Genomic DNA, 20,430 nt, shown 5'->3' with positions numbered 1-20,430 from the left:
ATTTTGGAAACTATACAAACACCTGGAATTTAAACAGTGTGCTCCTGAATGACCAGTGGTCAGTGAAAAATTAAGAAAGAAATTGAAAATATTATTGAAACAAATAATAATGGAGACACAACATTCCAAGACCTATGGGATACAGCAAAAGCAGTACTAATGGAAATTTAGAGCTGTAAGTGCCTACATCAGAAAAGAGGAAAAACTTCAAATAAGCAATCTAATGACGCATCTTAAAGAACTAGAAAAAGCAGGAGCAAAGCAAACCCAAAATTAGTAGAAGGAAAGAAATAATAAAGATCAGCACAGAAATAAGTGAATTTGAAGAAACATACAAAAGATCAACAAAACAAAAAGTTGGTATTTTGAAAAGATAAACAAAATTGACAAATCATTAGCCAGACTAACAAAAAAAAGAAGACCCAAGTAAATAAAATCAGAGATGAAGAAGGAACATTACAATGAATACTACAGAAATTCAAAGGATCATTAGTGTCCACTATGAGCAACTATATGCCAATAATTTGGAAAATTTAGAAGAAATGGATAAATTTCTAGACACATAGAACCTACAAAGATTGAACCATCAATCAAAAACCTGTATAGACCAATACAAGTAATGTGATTGAAGCCATAATAGTCTCCTAGTAAAGAAAAGCCTGGGACCTCATGGCTTTGCTGCTGAATTCTACCAAACATTTGAAGAAGAACTAATACCAATCCTACTCAAACTGTTCTGAAAAATGGAGGAGGGAATACTTTCATTCTGTGAGGCCAGAATTACCCTGATACCAAAACCAGAGAAAGACACATGAAAAAAAAACAAAATTATAAACCAGTATCTCTGATGAATATTGATGGAAAAATCCTGAACAAAATAGTAGCAAACCAAATTCAACAATACATTTAAAAGATCATTTATCAGCCAGGCACGGTGGTTCACGTCTGTAATCCCAGCACTTTGGGAGGCTGAGGCAGGCAGATCACCTGAGGTCAGGAGTTTGAGACCAGCCTGGCCAACATGCTGAAACCCTGTCTCTACTAAAAATACAAAAAAATTAACCAAGCGTGGTGGCACATGCCTGTAATCCCATCTACTCAGGAGGCTGAGGCAGGGGAATCACTTGGACCTGGGAGGCAGAGGTTGCAGTGAGCTGAGAACACACCACTGTACTCCAGCCTGGGCGACAGAGTGAGACTCCATCTCAAAAAAAAAAAAAAACAACAAAAAAAAACCATTTATCATGACAAAGTAGGTTTTATCCCAGGGATTCAAGGATGGTTAAGCATATGCAAATCAATCAACATGATACATTGTGTCAACAGAATGAAGGACAAAATCCATATGATCAATTGATGCTGAAAAAGCATGTGATAAAGTTTAATACCCCTTCATGATAAGAACACTCAAAAAACTGGGCATAGAAGGAACATATCTCAACATTGTAAGAATTAAAGAAAGGAAAGAAACAAGAAAGGTGGCTTGCCAGTCAAGACAGGTTTATTTTAGAGAAAACAAACCTGAGAGGAGCCTTCTGGCCGAGTTAGATCAGAGGCACACTGTCTTACAGACTAAGAGTTTTTAAGAATTCAGAGTGGGAGAGTTTATTAGAAGCTTGGACTGCTTCTATGTCTCTTTGTTGTGCTTGCTTTTTTTTTTTTTTTTTGATGGAGTCTAGCTTCTAGCTCTGTCACGCAGGCTGGAAGTGAACCTCCACCTCAGGGGTTCAAGCAATTCTCTTGCCTCAGCCTCCAGAGTAGCTGGGATTACAGGCACACACCACCATGCCTGGCTAATTTTTCTATTTTTAGTAGAGATGGGGTTTCACCATGTTGGCTAGGCTGGTCTTGAACTCCTGATGTCAACTGATCCTCCCACCTTGGCCTCTCAAAGTGCTGGGATAACAGGCAGGAGCCACCATGGCTGGCCTGTTGTGCTTATCTGGGAGGGAGAGTTGTGTGTCTGTTCCCATATATCTTTCTGCAGCTGCGGGCATACCCACCCACCACCTCCCCCTCCACCCCCAGTCTGCTTTTAGCTTCCCTATCTTAGTGCACCTGCAGGGAAAGGAATGTGCCTATTAAGGCCCACTGTTTTACTGGGGCCCATTGTATGAGGGTGAAGTTTGGCAGTTACCCAAGAGACTTTCCCCCCATCTCCCTTTGTGCTGGAGCTGTCTTATCTGTGTCTTACTGTCTGCTCTTTCTGGCGGCTTGTAGTTAGAAGAGAAATGATTTCCTTGAAATGCATGAGGCTAGAAAGGGAGCTGGAACGTAAAGTGGCAGTGTTTGTCTGAGATGATGGTGCTTCTGCTCTGTCAAACATAATAAAAGCCATACATGATAGACGCACAGCTAGTATCATACTGAATGAGAAAAAACTGAAAGCCTTTCTTTTTAAACCTGGAACAAGACAAGGATGCTCACTTTCACCAGTTATTCAACACAGTATTGGAAGTCCTAGCTAGAGGAGTCAGACAAGAGAAGGAAATAGAGGGCTTCTGAATTGGAAAGGAAGAAGTTAAATTATCTTTGTTTGCAGATATGATCTTATACTTGGAAAAACCTAAGGATTCCACCAAAAAGTTATTATAACTGATAAATAAATTCAGGAAAGTTGCAGGATACAAAATTAACATACCAAAATCAGTAGCATTTCTATATGCCAACAGTGAACAATTTGAAAAAGAAATTTAAAAAGTAATCCCTTTTACAATAGCCACAAGTAAAATAAATACCTAGGAATTTACTTAACCAAAAAAAGTGAAAGATCTGTACAGTGAAAACTATAAAACATGAAGGAAATTGGAGAGGACACCAAAAAAATGGAAATATATTTCATGTTCATAGATTGGAAGAGTCAGTATCATAAAAATATCCATACTACTCAATGCAATGTACAAATTTAATGGAATTTCTATGAAGATACCAATGACATTCTTCACAGAAATACGAAAAACAGTTCTGAAACTTATATGCAGTCACAAAAGATCCAGAATAGCCAAAGCTATTGATATGGTTTGTCTCTGTGTTCCCACCCAAATCTCACCTTGAATTGTAGTAATCCCCACGTGTCAAAGGTGGGACCAGGTGGAGATAATTGAATCATGGGGGCAGTTTCCCTCATGCTGTTCTGATGATATTGAGTTTTCACAAGATCTGATGGTTTTATAAGGGGCTTCCCCCTTCGCTTGGCACTTTTCTGTCTTCTGCCATCCTGTGAAGAGGTGTGCCTTTCACCATGATTGTAACTTTCCTGAGGCCTTCCCAGCCATGTGGAACTGTGAGTCAATTAAACCTCCTTCCTTTATAAGTTACCTAATTTTGGGTATTTTTTTCATAGCAGTGTGAGAACAGACTAATAGAGCTATCCTGAGCAAAAAAGAACAAAACTGGAGGAATGGCGTTACTTCAAGTTATAGTACAGAGCTATGAAAACAACATGGTACTGACATAAAAAGAGACACATAGACTAATGGAACCGAATAGGGAACCCAGAGAGAAATCCATACATCTACAGCGAGTTCATTTTCCGTAATGGTAGCAAGGACATACATTGGGGAAAGACATTCTCTACAGTAAATTATGCTGGGAAAACTGGATATCCATATGCAGAAGAATGAAAGTTGATCCTTACCTTTTACCTTATACAAAAATTAAAATGGATTAAATACTTTAAGACCTCAGACTATGACACTACTACAAGGAAACATTGAAGAAACACTCTAGGACATTGGGCAGATATTTATTGAATAATACCCCATTAGCACAGGCAACCAAAGCAAAAATAGACAAATAGGATCACATCATGTTAAAATGCTTCTGCACAGCAAAGGAAACAATCAACAATGTGAAGAGACAACCCACAGAATGGGAGAAAATATTTGCAAACTACCCATCTGGCAAGGGATTAATAACCAGGGGCTCAAACAATTCTGTAGGAAAAAGGGGCTTAAATATCTCTGTAGGAAAAAATCTAATAATCTGGTTCAAAAATGGGGAAAAGATTTTAAAAGGTAATTCTCAAAAGGAGACATACAAATTACAAAAAGGTGTATGAAAAAGTGTTCAATATCACTGATCAGAGAAATGCAAATCAAAAGTACAATAAGATATTATGTCACCCCAGTTAAAATGGCTTTTATCCAAAACTCAGGCAATAACAGTTGCTAGTGAGGATGTGGAGAAAGGGAACCCTTATAAACTGTTGGTGGGAATGTCAATTAGTACAGCCACTATGGAGAACTGTTTGGAAGTTCCTCAAAAAACTAAAAATTGGCCAGCTACGGTGGCTCATGCCTGTAATCCCAGCACTTTGGGAGGTCGAGGTGGGCAGATCATGAGGTCAGGAATTCGAGATCAGCCTGGCCAATGTAGCGAAACCCCATCTCTACTGATAATACAAAAATTAGCCAGGCATGGTGGTGTGCTTCTGTAATCCCAGCTACTCGGTAGGCTGAGGCAGGAGAATTGCTTGAACCCGGTAGGTAGAGGTTGCAGTGAGCCAAGATCACGCCACTGCACTCCAGTGTGGGCGACAGAGTGAGACTCTGTCTTGGGGAAACAAACAAACAAACTAGAAATAGAGCTACCATGTGATCCAGCAATCCCACTGCTGGGTATATACCCAAAAGAAAGGAAACCAGTATATCAGAGATATATCTGCACTCCCATGTTTGTTGTAGCACTGTTCACGATAGCCAAGATTTGAAAGCAACCTAAGTGTCCATCCACAGATGAACGGATAAACAAAATGTGATACTTATACACAATGGAGTACTATTCAGCCATGAAAAGGAATGAGATCCTGTCATTTGCAACAACATGGATGGAATTGGGGGTCATTATGTTAAGGGAAATAAGCCCTGTACAGAAAGACTAATATCACTTGTTCTTACTTATATGTGGGATCTAAAAATCAAAACAATTGAACTCGTGGAGATAGAGAATAAAAGGATGGTTACCAGACACTGGGAAAGATAGCTGGGTGCTTGGGGTGGGGGTTGCTGGGGGGAGGTGGGGATGGTTAATGGGTACAAAACAATAGAAAGAATGAATAAGACCTAGTATTTGCTGACCCTATAGGAAATTGCCTTATGTACACAGGAAATTCAGTTATGAATTATATTCTAAGAGTTCTTGCACAAATTGGAAACAGTAAAATTATAAAAGTCTGGTATTTAACATTGTACATTTAAAAATAACTAATTGGATTGTTTGTAATGCAAAGGATAAATGCTTGAGGATACGGATACCCGATTTTCCATAGATGTGATTATTATGCATATCATGTCTGTACCAAAACATCTCATGTACTGCATAAATATATATACCTACTATGTACTTACAAAACTTAAAAAAGATTTTTTAAAATTTACATAAGAAGTTTCTGGCCAGGTACGGTGGCTCACTCCTGTAATCCCAGCACTTTGGGAGGCCGAGGCAGGCAGATCACCTGAGGTCAGAAGTTAGAGACCAGCCTGGCCAACATGGTGAAACACTGTCTCTACTAAAAACATAAAAATTAGCTGGATGTAGTGGCGCATGCCTGTAGTTTCAGCTACTTGGGAGTCTGAGGTATGAAAATCACTTGAACTTGGGAGGCAGAGGTTGCTTTGAGCCGAGATCACACCACTGCACTCCAGCCCGGGCAACAGAATGAGACCCTGTCTCAAAAAAAAAAAACAAACAAAAAAAACACATAAGAAGTTTCTATATAGACTTTATTTAAAATAACAGAAGCCCTGGATAAATACATCTCTGCTTCTGAATTCTAAAAAGCAAGATATGTCACTTCTGAAAGATATGGCATTTCTTTCCTTCCTTTCCCCCCTCCTCTTCCCTCCCTTTCCCCCCTCCTCTTCCCTCCTCCTCTCCCTCTCCCGCTCCCCCTCTCCCTCCTCCTCTCCCTCCCTCTCTGCCTCTGCCTCCACCTCTGCCTCTGCCTCAAGGAATCCTCCTGCATTGGCCTCCCCAGGGTATTGGAATTACAGGCATGAGCCACCGTGCCCAGCGGGTATTTTTTTATTCTGGAGACTATCTGCCTGATGGGAAATTGTCAGCATTACCTGAGGTAAAAAAAATCAAGGAATTTAGTGTTTAACTCAGTTAAATTTAAATTTGGGTTTTAACTCAATAAATCATGCAAACTTTCTCTCCCACTTCAGCATGCTTGAATCTCAGCTCTACCATTACTTACTCTCTATCCTTAAGTAAGTCAATCTCTCTGAAACTGTTTTCTCATTTATAAAATGGAGATAATATAATCTGCCTTGCTTGGTTCTTGTGAATATTAAATGAACATATGTTTTAAAACCAATTACTGTTAGGAGTGGAGTAAGCATTTAATAAATGCTTGCTGTTATTAATATCTAAGAAATATAGATATTAAGACTAGTTGCATTTGAAATAAAGCAACATCCAAATGTAGTATTTGGAGAAATTATGCAATAACTGCTTTTTTTCTTTTCCAGTTTCCTGCAAATGCATCAGAAATATGTTGTATTATTAGAACATCACCAGGAACTAGACAAGTGAAAAATAAAGGTGTTATTGTAAAGAAGAAGAAATATTCTCTTCCTAAGGATATCCCTCAAGGTACTGTAGTATGAATGCAGAGCATACTTTCTGGATGATATAAAACATTTTTTTCATTAAAAATGCCTTATGTACACAGGAAATTCAGTTATAAATTGTATTCTAAGAGTTCTTGCAGAAAGTGGAAATGGTAAAATTATAAAAGCCTGGTCAGGGGTGGACTCAGTGGCTCATGCCTGTAATCCCAGCACTTTGAATAGCTCAGGCAGGAGGATCAGTTGATCCTAGGAGTTCAAGGTTATGGTGAGCTATCATCAGGTCACTGCACTCCAGCCTGAGTGACAGAGAGAGACCCTGTCTCTTCATTAAAAAAAATAAAGTCTGGTCAGATTTCAGAACCAGAACCAGAGTAAAATAATTTTTTTAAAGACAGATACTTCATCTTTTGAAAAATTAGCATATGACACTGATGTAAAATCTATTTATCCAGGATACTTCCTCTTATAATTATGTGAAATTTAGTATTGTTTTGGTTTCAATTTTAGTAGCATTCTTTTTAGAGATGTGGAGATGTTTTTGCATTCACCTCATATTGGTTGAGTACTTCCTCTGTGAAAGGCACTGTGCTAAGAACCTTATATTTTATTACGACTTTATAATAGATGAGATGTGTACTGTTATTCCCATTTTACATATTAAGACTCTGAGATTTAAAGTAGTATGGAATTTGTCCAAGATCATACTTCTTCCACGTGGTAGAGAGGAATTCAATCTTTTAAGCTTTCTAAACTCCAAATGCAGTGTTTTTTTGTTTTGTTTTGTTTTTTCTTTGTTTTTTTGAGTTTAGAAGGCTTAACATCTCCCCTCATTATGCTTCAGCCAGAATGTCCAAAGTGTCAGTGGCACTTTGGAATTTTTATGAGTAAACAGCCAATGAAGCAATTGAAATTTAGTTAGATATGTACAGCTTCAATTCAACCAAGATGTCCACTCTTAATTCTTATACTTATTTCCTCCACAGTACCTGCCCTGAGCATTCTCTAAGTCTGTAGAGATCCCTCTTTTTTATAAGTTACTTTAATACTCAATTCATTGCTACTCATTTGATACTTAATAATTGTATTTGTCAGGGTTCTCCAGAAAAAACAGAACCTAAAGGAGATAGAGATATATGAGAGGGATTTTTTTTTTTTTTTTGACAGAGTCTCGCTCTGTCACCCAAGCTGGAGTGCAGTGGCCCAATCTCGGTTCACTGCAAGCTCCACCTCCCAGGTTCACACCATACTCCAGCCTCAGCCTCCCGAGTAGCTGGGACTACAGGCACCTGCCACCATGCCCAGCTAATTTTTTTTTTTTTTTGTATTTTCAGTAGAGATGGGGTTTCACCGTGTTAGCCAGGATGGTCTTGATCTCGTGACCTTGTGATCTGCCCGCCTTGGCCTCTCAAAGTGTTGGGATTACAGGCGTGAGCCACCGTGCCCGGCCAGTGAGGGGGATTTTTAATGAAAATTGGCTAATATGGTTATGGAGGCTGAAAAGTTCCATGATGTGCCATCTTCCAGCTGGAGAACCAGAGAAGCCAGTGGCATCACTAAGTCCAAGTCCAAGGGACTTAGAACTTGGGGAGTGTTTATGCAATTCCCAGAATCCACAGGCCAAGGAACCTGGAGTTCTAAGGTTCAAGGGCAAGAGAAAATGGATGTTCTCGCTCCAGAAGAGAGAGTAAATCTGCCTTTCCTCCGCCTTTTCTATTCTGGTCCTCAACCAGTTGGATGGTGCCTGACCACTTTGGGTGAGGGCAGATTTTCTTTATTCAGTCCACTGATTCAAATGCCAGTCTCTTCTGGAAACATCCTCACAGAAACAGATCTACTCAGAAATAATGCTTTACCAGCTTTCTGAGTATCCCTTATTCCAGCCAAATTGATATCTAAAATTGACCATCACAATAATATATTGCTACCCAACCTAATTTACAGTGCTGACTTTTCATATTTCATATACTTAGGTTATGAAGTTTTCAAGGAGAAAGCACGTAATTGACTTCTTTCTATCTCTATCTCTGATAACATCAGCATAGTGGTAGGGAATAGCAAGATCCTATATTTGTCAGGATCCTACAAAAGAAAAAGAGCCAATTATATATATATGGAAAATATTAAAGAGAGGTTGAAAGTTATAGAGGATAGAATAAGGCCTAACGTATGCTAATTACCATTCCAGAGAGAATAAAACAAGGAATTGACACATACAGTTATGGAGCTATAGAAGTATAGCTGGGCAAGTTTGCAAACTGTATGGCAGGCTGGAAACTCTTGGGCAGGAGCCAATGATGCAGCCTACAGATAGATTTCTTCTTGTTCAGATAAAATTCAGTTTTGCTCTTAAGGCTTTTCAACTGATTGAATGAGGCCTACCTATATTATCAGGGATAATCTCCTTCAAGTTTATGTAAAGTTTATTATAGATATTAACCACATCTACAAAATACCTTCACAGCAACACTTAGAGTAGTATTTAACTGAATAATTGTGTAATATATCCTAGGCAAGTCGTCACACACAACTAACCATCACAGCGCATTCCTTATCAACTACACATCCATTTGCATCTCCTTAAACCACATTTAATCTCCAAATAAAGACAATAATAAAGTCATACTTTTGCCTAACATGCTACAGCTGTCCTGCATAAAACTGAAAATGTGCTAACCCTTTCCCCAGAAGAGGATACAAAGTTTCGGGCAATGTTCACCCTTCTTCTTGCTATCCTGTAACTTAAAAACTGTGATAAAAGTTAACTATTATTAATACATTGTACATTATATGATAAAGGGATAAGAGAGAGAAGAAAACAAAGATACTTGCCTAACTAATCAGGTGATCATAACAGGTATTTATAACCACCTTCTTCCATTACCCATGCCATATTCCTTCTGCCTTCAGCAAGCACTTCAGATGGTCATGGTTCTTTACCTGGTGGGTGACACAAACTTTATTTCTGATGGGTCTGGGCCATTAGTAGTCCTGCCTGGATTGGGTTGTTGTAGTTTTCCATTAACCTTAATCACAGGGTATGATAAAATTAACAGATACCCTAAGAGATCTCCTGTGTTCCAGACATATTCTTCCTTACCACCATTGTGGAGTAGTAGTTCAGATTCTCTTTGGTAGTCTGGATCAGTCACCCCAGTCAACACCATAAGTCCCTTCTTAGCCTATTGACTCCAAAGTGACTGGGGGCAGTCTTAACTTCCAGTTTAATGGAATTAGTCTCCTGTGGAGGAATTTCTCCCTTTGGAACTAAGACCTCTCTAAGCCAGTGGGGCATAAAATTATGAGAACAGGAAGAATAAATTTTGCTAGTGGGTCACCAGGATTAATAATGCATGGTGCCACTTTTGTTTCTACCCCTTGATTCCTGGCTATGGAGGGAAAAAAAGTACCATTTATTGGATGCTGATTCAGAGCATATATATAGCCCTCTGGAGAACTCTGCCCTACCTGCAAGTTATTGCCACCTAGCTGGTGCTATAACTGAATCTTCAAAAGGCCATCCCATCATCCTATTAGGCCAGCTTCTTTAGCATGATAGGGAACATAGACCAGTGAATTCCAGGAGCAATGACTCATACTGCAATTCTTTTGCTGTGACGTGAGTTCCTTGATCAGAAGCAATGTTGTATGGAATATCATGACAATGGGTAAAGCATTCCATGAGACCATGGATGACAATTTTGGCAGAATTTTGTATGAGGAAGGCAAATCTGTATCGAGTGTCTGTTCTAGTAAGAACAAAATGCTACCCCTTCCATGATGGAAGTAGTTCAATGTAATCAACTACAAAGCTGACTGAGCACCCAGAGGGATAGTGCCATACTTGGAGTCAGTGTTGTTGTCTGCTGCTGACTGGTTGGGCACTCAGCAGTGGCATCCAGGTTGGCCTTGGATAGTGGAAATCCATATTGCTGAGCCTATGTATGACCTCCATTCTTGCCACTGTGGCCACTTTGTTCATGAGCCATGAACAAAGAGGATACCAGTTAGCCTTTTTTCCCAGCCCTGTTCTGACAGAGGTGGCTGGAATAGAGACTGACTGGTTTCCACCGACTTGATTATCCTATATTCACTTCATTATTAAAATCCTCCTCTGCTAAGATCACCTTTGGTGATAATTTTATGGCATACATCCTTCTTTTCTTTTTTTTCCCATTGAGAGAGGTCTGTCCTGGCTGGGTGTGATGGCTCATGCCTGTAATCCCACCACTTTGGGAGGTTGAGGCGAGTAGATTGCTTGAGCCCAAGAGTTTGAGACCAGCCTGGGCAACATTGTGAAAACATCTCTTCAAAAAAATACAAAAATTAGCCAGGTGTGGTGGTGCACTCCTGTAGTTCCAGCTACTTGGGAGGCTGAGGTGGGAGGATCACCTGAGCCCGAGGAGGTGGAGGCTGCAGTAAGCTGTAATCACGCCACTGCACTGCAGCCTGAGCAATAGAGTGAGATCCTGTCTCGAAAAAAAGAAGGTCTGTCCAATGCCTCCTCTCAAATTTTTCAGTCCACTTGTGATGGATTACTGAGTGTCAACTTGATTGGATTAAAGGATGCAAAGTATTGTTCCTGGGTGTGTCTGTGAGGGTATTGTCAAAGGAGATTAACATTTGAGTCAGAGGACTGGGAGAGGCAGACTCACCTTTAATTTGGTGGGCACCATCTATCTAATCAGCTACCAGCGTGCCAGAATAAAAAGCAAGCAGAAGAATGTGAAAGGATTAGACTGGCTTAGCCTCCCAACCTACATCTTTCTCTGATGCTGGATGCTTCCTGCCCTCTAACATCAAACTCCAAGTTCTTCAGCTTTGGGACTTGGACTGGCTTCCTTGCTCCTCAGCTTGCAGATGGCCTATTTTGGGACTCTGTGATCGTGTGAGTTAATACTCCTTAATAAACTCCCTTTTATGTATATATATTCTATTAGTTCTCTCCTTCAGAGAACCCTGACTAATACAGTGTTCTTTCCAAGTCCCTGACCGTACAGCCAAATCATTGGCTACCACTCTAGAATACAGTTAAACATCGGCTGGGCACAGTGGCTCAAGCCTGTAATTCCAGCACTTTGGGAGGCTGAGGCGGGCTGATCAGGAGATCAGGAGATCGAGACCATCCTGGCTAACACAGTGAAACCCCATCTCTATTAAAAATACAAAAAAATTAGCCGGGCGTCGTGGTGGGTGCCTGTAGTCCCAGCTACTCAGGAGGCTGAGGCAGGAGAATGGCATGAACCCGGGAGGCGGAGCTTGCAGTGAGCCGAGATCATGCCACTGCACTCCAGCCTGGGTGACAAAGCAAGACTCTGTCTCAAAAAAAAAAAAAAAATAGAATATAGTTAAACATCTGGTTATTTCTCCTTTCAACAAAGCACACAACCAGGTGCACTCCTCTCAATTCTGCCCACTGGGAGGACTTATCTTCACCAATTTCCTTTAGGGATGTCCCAGAAAGAAATTGTAGGTGCTCTAACTGTCGACTTTAATGCAGTGCCTGCATATCATAGAGAACCATTTGTAAATCAAATATGAGTTTTCTCTTCCTCAGTCAACTGATTGTAGAGAACTCCTCCTGTCATCTTCAGAGCAGGCAGTGAGAGAAAAGGTAATGTAGCCAGGGTAGGGGCCATGGACATTTGGGTCACTTCCTCATGTTACTTACTTATGACTTCAGGGCCTGCTCAAGCTCAATTTTACATAAACCACTTCCATTTGATAATGGAGTGCAGCCATTAACACCAACTTTATGACTTGGTAGGCCAGACAGCACATAGTTCATGATAGGCAGCATGGGTCACATGGTAACTTGATGGCCTATAATTAAGTGCTTAGTTGCTACTAAAGTTTGGCAATAAGCCAAAAGCTGTTTCTCAAAAGAGTAGTTTTCCACTGAGGATGGAAGGACTTTGCTCCAAAATCCTAAAGGTTCACCATGTGAGTCACCTGCAGGGACCTGCCAAAGGCTCCAAGCAGCATCTCTATCTGCCACTAACACTTCAAGCACCGTTGGATCTGCTGGATCATTTGGCACAATTTTCAGAGCAGCTCCACAGCAACCTCGACCTATTGCAGATCATTCTCTTGTTCTGGGCCTCCCTTCAAATCTAGCAGCTTTTTAGGCCACTCAGTGAGTGGGCTGGAGTGGCACACCTAAATGAGAAATATGTTAACTCCAAAATCCAAAATAGCTGACTAGGCATTGTGTCTGCCTTTTGGTTATAGGAGGTGCCAGATGCAATACCTCATTCTTCGCCTTAATAGGGATGTCCCTCATACTACTTGACCCCTGGAAATTACAAAGGTGGAAGGCCTTTGGAGACACACCAATTTCATTGTAGGAATGTATCAACTGTAATGTATATATGTGTCACCAAAAAATATCTACTAGAATATTAATAGCATCAGTGTTCATGATAGCCTCAAGCTGGAAACTATCCAAATGCCCATTAAGTAAAATCGATAAACTATGGTATATTCATTCATTAGAGTGCTAGATAGCAGTGAAAATCAACAATATAAAGTTATATGCAACTGTTACATATTACATGTTATATACAAAATTACAAACATAATGATGCGTTTAACAAAGGGTGCCAGACCCAGTAGAGTATATTTAATATTATCTACATACAGTATAAAACTTGGCAAAACTAAACTATAATGGAAATCACGATAGTGGATGCCCTTGTTGGAGTGGGGGCATTACTTGGAAGGGATTACAAGGGGGAACTCTAGGGTGCTGGTAATGTTGTGTTTCATTATCTCAGTGCTGTTTACACAGGTATGTCGTTTGTGAAAACCTATCAAGCTGTACATATGTGTACATTTCTGTGTATTTGTTATACTTTAAGAAGAAGTTGGCCGGGCTGGGTGCAGTGGCTCATGCCTGTAATCCCAGCACTTTGGGAGTTCCAGGTGGGTCAGGAGATCGAGACCATCCTGGCTAACACGGTGAAACCCCATCTCTACTAAAACTACAAAAAATTAGCTGGGCATGATGGTGGGCACCTGTAGGCCCAGCTACTCGGGAGGCTGAGGCAGGAGGATGGCATGAACCCGGCAGGCAGAGCTTGCAGTGAGCCGAGATCGCGCCACTGCACTCCAGCCTGGGCGACAGAGTGAGACTCCGTCTCAAAAAGAAAAGAAGAAGAAGTTGGCCAGGCGTGGTGGCTCATGCCTGTAATCCCAGTGCACTGGGAGGCCAAGGTGGGCGGATTACCTGAGGTCAGGAGTTTGAGAACAGCCTAGCCAACATGGCGAAACCCTGTCTCTACTAAAAATACAAAAATTAGCTGGGTGTGGTTGCAGGTGCCAGGAGGCAGAGGTTGCAGTGAGCCAAGATTGCACCACTGCACACCAGCCTGGGCGACAGAGTGAGACTCCATCTCAAAAATCCAAAATTAAAAAAAAAAAAAAGAAAAGAAAAAATTTACAAGTAACACTAGAAACTCTTAATTTGATCTTTTTGGCCTGTCATATTAGTTTCTGACATTAGATATTGTCAAAATTCTGGACTTAAGTATGCAACAAATCAAAACCAAAGTGTGTCTGGGAGGTTCTTTTGAGTGTTCAGACTGAAGTTTTTTAGTTTAATTTATAGAGATAACTGCCCTCAGTTCCCCTCCCCATTAATGTTGAACTAATGAACTAGTGGTGCCATCTCCTGGCCTCTTTCTAGGTTCTCACCGTAACAGTTGCCTCCTGTTTCCCTTTCAACCTCTGGCCGCTTGTCTCTTTCCATTAGTAAAAATAACAAAGCACCAAGCTAACTAGTGATCATGTTATTTTAAACATGCCGCAGCCTATTTTTAGTCCTGGCATTTAAAGTTTTAGCTATTTTGGCAGTAATCTAATCAGGACTACAGGGTAAAATTTACTTTTGAATTTCAGTCTAGGACTGTGATCAGTATGATTTTTGTTTATTAATAACTGGCACTATGCTGATTAAAGAAAAAACAATGGTGAAAGTGAACCAAAGAGATGTGATACAGGAGGTGGTGTGGGTAAGTCGTTGGAATAGTGACAGCCAGATAAAGGAGGCTGTAGAAAACATCTAGTCTAAGGTTTCTCAATGCGTGGTCCTTCTGACCACCTCACCAGAATAACTACAGACCTGGTAAACTACAGTCTCTAGATATGGCACAGGAACCTGCATTTTGAAAGTGATTCCAGTAAGCACAAACATTTGAGAACCATTTCATTAGTCTATTTTATTCATTTTACATATAACAAAAATGACCTGGCCAGGTTAAGTGGCTTGCCCAAATTCACAGAGCTTATTACTTGTAGAATCAGAACTAGAACAAGACACTGTAGGAACCCAAGAGAGGATACTTTAAACTTTGAGGTGTTAGAGAAGTCTAATAATACCTTTTGGCTAATCAGACAAAACCTGCAGCTATCCTTATAGTAAATTTTAAGATTTTTTTAATTTTATTTTGAGCTCCAGAAGAGACGATAAGTTATGTGTTATGAATTCATATCTCAGTCTAGTACTATAGAATCACAGTCTTTAACTGGATGCATATGTTATCTTTAGTGAGAAGTTTGATTTTCTAGATAATAATAGCAGGCAGAAGTATCACACAGATATATGACAAATGAAGTGGAAACATATTAATTCGAGTATCCGAAAGATGGTAGTAGAAATCGCTTAAGAATAGGACATCCCTAAGTTCAAATCCTAACTGTTATATAAGCACATTCCTTAGACTTTCTGAATTTTAGCCTCCTATCTGTAAAATTGGTAAAATAGTAGTTCTTACCTCAAATAATTGTTGTGAGGACTAGAGATAATCTTTGTAAAGAGTGGGATATATAATAATCACTCATTATGCAATAATTATTTGTTTTCTATAGGTTAGGTTAATTTCTCAAGTTTAGCTTTCTTCATCTCCCTTTTGAAAACTGTTCTTTGGTTTTGTTTGTTTGCTTGTTTTTTGAGACGGAGTCTCACTCTGTTGCCAGGCTGGAGTGCAGTGGCAGCTCACTGCAACCTCCGACTCCCTGGTTCAAGCGATTCTCCTGCCTCAGCCTCCCGAGTAGCTGGGATTACAGGCACGTACCACCATGCCCAGCTAATTTTTGTATTTGTAGTAGAGACAGGGTTTCACCATGTTGGCCAGGAATGTCTTGATCTCCTGACCTTGTGATCCACCTGCCTCAGCCTCCCAAAGTGCTGGGATTACAGGTGTGAGCCACCGTGCCCAGCCTGTTCTTTGGTTTTTATCAAATTGCAAAAAGCCTAAAATATGCTGACTGGTTAGTGTCATTGATGGTAAATTTGGTTATGCCACCTCATGTAAAGAATATGTCAGGTAAGTGTGTATAGTCTTTGACACAGAACCATTGTTCTAGGGAAAGTACAGAGATGAAGTATGCCAGCCAGTGCCTTGGGGATAAAGAAATCAAACTAGTTTGCCATCCTGGAGGCCTTTTAAGTCTGTTGTTTTAGGTCATATGGTTATAGAATGAAAAGATGAAGTTCTCCAGTTATTTGGTTCACTCATTCAGCAAACATTTATTGAGTCTGGATATCATATGCTAGAAATAGTTGCTGGTGATATTGAGATAAAGACATAGTTGTCTTTATAAAGTTTATAGTCTCATAGAGGAAGTCAGATATGTAAAACAAGCCCAATAGAGGTATATATGTGTTTTTATTTGTTTGTTTGAGACAGAGTCTTGCTCTGTCGCCCATGCTGGAGTGCAGTGGTGTGATCACAGCTAACTGCAGCCTCGACCTTCCAGGCTGTAGCAATTCTGCCAAGTAGCTGTGACTACAGGCAGGTGCTACCATGCCTACCTAATCTTTATGTATTTTGTAGAGACTGGGTTTCACCATGATGCCCAGGCTGATCTCGTACTCCTGGGCTCAAGCAATCTGCTCACCTTGGCCTCCCAGAGTGCTGGGATTACAAGCATGAGCCACAACACTTGGCCCAAATTTACTTTTTACTTGCTCATTCTCACAGGAAGTATAGGGGTGATTTGAGAAGAAGAAATGACCCTAGAAACAAAAAAGGCCAAGTGGGAGTTTTGCAAAAGTTCCAGTGAGCAAAGTTGAAAAATAAGTATCTGAGCTAGTGTATCTCAAAATGTGGTGCTCAGACCACCAGAGGAACTTATAAATAATGCAGATTTCCAGGTCATCGCCTCAGGGATCTGATTTAGGATTTTTGTAGGATTTAGGAGAACCAGTTTAAACTAGAAATTTTTTATTGGTATAATTGACAGGGCTTAGTGACTAACATAGGTACTGGTGCAGTGTAGTAAGAAAGAATAGTAGTTAGAGATGACTTTTGGGTCTCTAGTATTGTAAAGTGTCAGAAATGATGCACCATAGGTGATGGCGAGGGAAAATATAGGTCATGGCCTTGGATGTGTATTTGAAGACTGAGAAGTTGAAGGGTAGGTGAGACAAGATAGTTGGGTGGGCTGATTAGCCATTTGGGAAGTTACCCAGAAGTTCATGTGGAGAGGATGACTGTGAACCATTTTGCAAAGTCTTTAATGAGCGAGCAGTGTCTGAGGTCAGTAAACAGGGAGGAGTAGAGAGTAGTAAGTATAGCCAGCACTTCCCAAACTTTAATGTACTTGTGAATTGCTTGAGGATCTTGTTAAAATGGAGACTTTGATTCAGTGCATTTAGAATGGGACTGCTGATTCTACATTTCTCACAACCTTAGGTGATGCTGACATAACTGGTCCATGGACCCCACTTTGAATAGCAAAGATACACGTGTCTGGTTCTCAACTTAGCTGCACATCATACCTTCCTGGTTGTCTGATATGTGGGTCCCTTATCTAGTTGGTCTGGAAGATGGCCTAGATACCAGGATTTTAAAATCCTAGGTAGTTTTAGATGCAACAAAATTTCAGAGCCATTGATATAGGCTGATTTGGCCAGAGGATGAGGTATATGATAGTATGAAAGTGGCAGTGTTAACTAGGTAAAGCTGGTTCCACTCTGGATCTCTTGGCACAAGATGTGGGGGCAAAGGCCCCAGAATCAATCCTGTCTTCGGGATGGAACCTGGGTTCAACTGTAATAAAGGGTAGAAAATGCAAAGGAAGGATGGGCAAGAGAATATGAGAGGCTTCTTCCCGGGTGGTGGCTGAGGACAGGGATGAAAAGCACAACTGGATCAAGTGCTCCAGGTTACAAGGCTGGGGTTAAAGGCCCTGTGATGGCCACTGACAGCAATTTTTGCTGGGCTTTCCACCAGAATGTTATTGAGAAGATCTCCTTGCTTCTCCAAAGAGAACATGTCCTCAGCATGTCCTAGAAGGGATGAGCCAAATATTCCTTTTTATTTATTTATTTATTTATTTTTTATTATTATACTCTAAGTTTTAGGGTACATGTGCACAATGTGCAGGTTAGTTACATATGCATACATGTGCCATGCTGGTGTGCTGCACCCATTAACTCGTCATTTAGCATTAGGTATATCTCCCAATGCTATCCCTCCCCCCTCCCCCCACCCCACAACAGTCCCCAGAGTGTGATGTTCCCCTTCCTGTGTCCATGTGTTCTCATTGTTCAGTTCCCACCTATGAGTGAGAACATGCGGTGTTTGGTTTTTTGTCCTTGCGATAGTTTACTGAGAATGATGATTTCCAATTTCATCCATGTCCCTAAAAAGGACATGAACTCATCATTTTTTATGGCTGCATAGTATTCCATGGTATATATGTGCCACATTTTCTTAATCCAGTCTATCATTGTTGGACATTTGGGTTGGTTCCAAGTCTTTGCTATTGTGAATAGTGCCACAATAAACATACATGTGCATGTGTCTTTATAGCAGCATGATTTATAATCCTTTGGGCATATACCCAGTAATGGGATGGCTGGGTCAAATGGTATTTCTAGTTCTAGATCCCTGAGGAATCGCCACACTGACTTCCACAATGGTTGAACTAGTTTACAGTCCCACCAACAGTGTAAAAGTGTTCCTATTTCTCCACATCCTCTCCAGTTTTAATGACTGCCATTCTAACTGGTGTGAGATGGTGTCTCATTGTGGTTTTGATTTGCATTTCTCTGATGGCCAATGATGATGAGCATTTTTTCATGTGTCTTTTGGCTGCATAAATGTCTTCTTTTGAGAAGTGTCTGCTCATGTCCTTTGCCCACTTTTTGATGAGGTTGTTTGTTTTTTTCTTGTAAATTTGTTTGAGTTCATTGTAGATTCTGGATATTAGTCCTTTGTCAGATGAGTAGGTTGCGAAAATTTTCTCCCATTTTGTGGGTTGCCTCTTCACTCTGATGGTAGGTTCTTTTGCTGTGCAGAAGCTCTTTAGTTTAATTAGATCCCATTTGTCAATTTTGGCTTTTGTTGCCATTGCTTTCGGTGTTTTAGACATGAAGTCCTTGCCCATGCCTGTGTCCTGAATGGTAATGCCTAGGTTTTCTTCTAGGGTTTTTATGGTTTTAGGTCTAACGTTTAAGTCTTTAATCCATCTTGAATTAATTTTTGTATAAGGTGTAAGGAAGGGATCCAGTTTCAGCTTTCTACATATGGCTAGCCAGTTTTCCCAGCACCATTTATTAAATAGGGAATCCTTTCCCCATTGCTTGTTTTTCTCAGGTTTGTCAAAGATCAGATAGTTGTAGATACGTGGCGTTATTTCTGAGGGCTCTGTTCTGTTCCATTGATCTATATCTCTGTTTTGGTACCAGTACCATGCTGTTTTGGTTACTGTAGCCTTGTAGTATAGTTTGAAGTCAGGTAGCGTGATACCTCCAGCTTTGTTCTTTTGGCTTAGGATTGACTTGGCGATGCGGGCTCTTTTTTGGTTCCATATGAACTTTAGTTTTTTCCAATTCTGTGAAGAAAGTCATTGGTAGCTTGATGGGGATGGCATCAAGCTACCAAAAAATCACAAGCATTCTTATACACCAATAACAGACAAACAGAGAGCCAAATCATGAGTGAACTCCCATTCACAATTGCTTCAAAGAGAATAAAATACTTAGGAATCCAACTTACAACGGACGTGAAGGACCTCTTCAAGGAGAACTATAAACCACTGCTCAATGAAATAAAAGAGGATACAAACAAGTGGAAGAACATTCCATGCTCATGGGTAGGAAGAATCAATATCATGAAAATGGCCATACTGCCCAAGGTAATTTATAGATTCAATGCCATCCCTTTTTTTTTTTAATGGCCTCTGGATTTGTTTCCTAAGGCTTGATGGGCTGAAACTAGAGTGACCTGGGCATTAAGTGCTCTCTCCCCTGCAGACTGGTTATTAGTAAGTATTGGACAACTGCTTTTACACAAAGTAATCCATTGTTATTTTTTTCTCCAGATATCATAATAAAAATGGCATGAAAAAACAGCTGTGGCTGCATTTTCACTACTTTGAAGACAGGAGTGTGAAGTCAAAGTCTATAAAGCAGAATGTCTGCCTGAAATTATATGAAATTAAAAATTAAAAATTCTCCAGTTATTTGTGATACATCTCTGTGTTGAAATTCTACTGAGGTTCTTGTCATTTACTTTTAATCAGTTAAGAAAAAAAATTATTCCATATGCTTCTTAAATATATGTATTTATATTATAAGATAAAGAACCAAATCATTGGTATTAGAAAACTGTACACTAAAATAGATGATTTTAGCTATTCATAAAGAGCCTTCATCCCTGAGAGGTCTGAGAAGGAAAAAAGAAAGACAATGCCAGGGTACAATGTAACTTCCTTTGATTGTTTTTTTCCTTCAAAGTTTATCGCTAGTACGATTAAAAGTAGTAAATCTTTCTCTAAAGCAATGTAGAGAAAAACAAAAACAAACAACAAAACAAAAAAGTAGTGAAGTTATTGAAGTGCTAAAAAT

General features: G+C 40.1%; 1 protein-coding gene across 1 annotated transcript in view; it reads left to right on the top strand.

The window, feature by feature from the left end:
• Positions 1-20,051, top strand: part of MEIKIN (meiotic kinetochore factor) — a 126,479-nt gene extending 106,428 nt beyond the window's left edge. The window contains exons 12-13 of the mRNA XM_054488162.1: positions 6,474-6,597; positions 19,905-20,051. Coding sequence (XP_054344137.1) covers positions 6,474-6,597; positions 19,905-19,927 — 147 coding nt within the window. The 3' untranslated portion in view covers positions 19,928-20,051. The remainder of the gene's footprint in view (positions 1-6,473; positions 6,598-19,904) is intronic.
• Positions 20,052-20,430: the final 379 nt, after the last annotated feature.

The sequence above is a fragment of the Pongo pygmaeus genome, chromosome 4, assembly GCF_028885625.2.
Source record: "Pongo pygmaeus isolate AG05252 chromosome 4, NHGRI_mPonPyg2-v2.0_pri, whole genome shotgun sequence".
Taxonomy (NCBI): domain Eukaryota; kingdom Metazoa; phylum Chordata; class Mammalia; order Primates; family Hominidae; genus Pongo; species Pongo pygmaeus.
The sequence above is the reverse complement of the archived record's forward strand: the minus strand, read 5'-3'. Positions and strand labels throughout refer to the sequence as shown.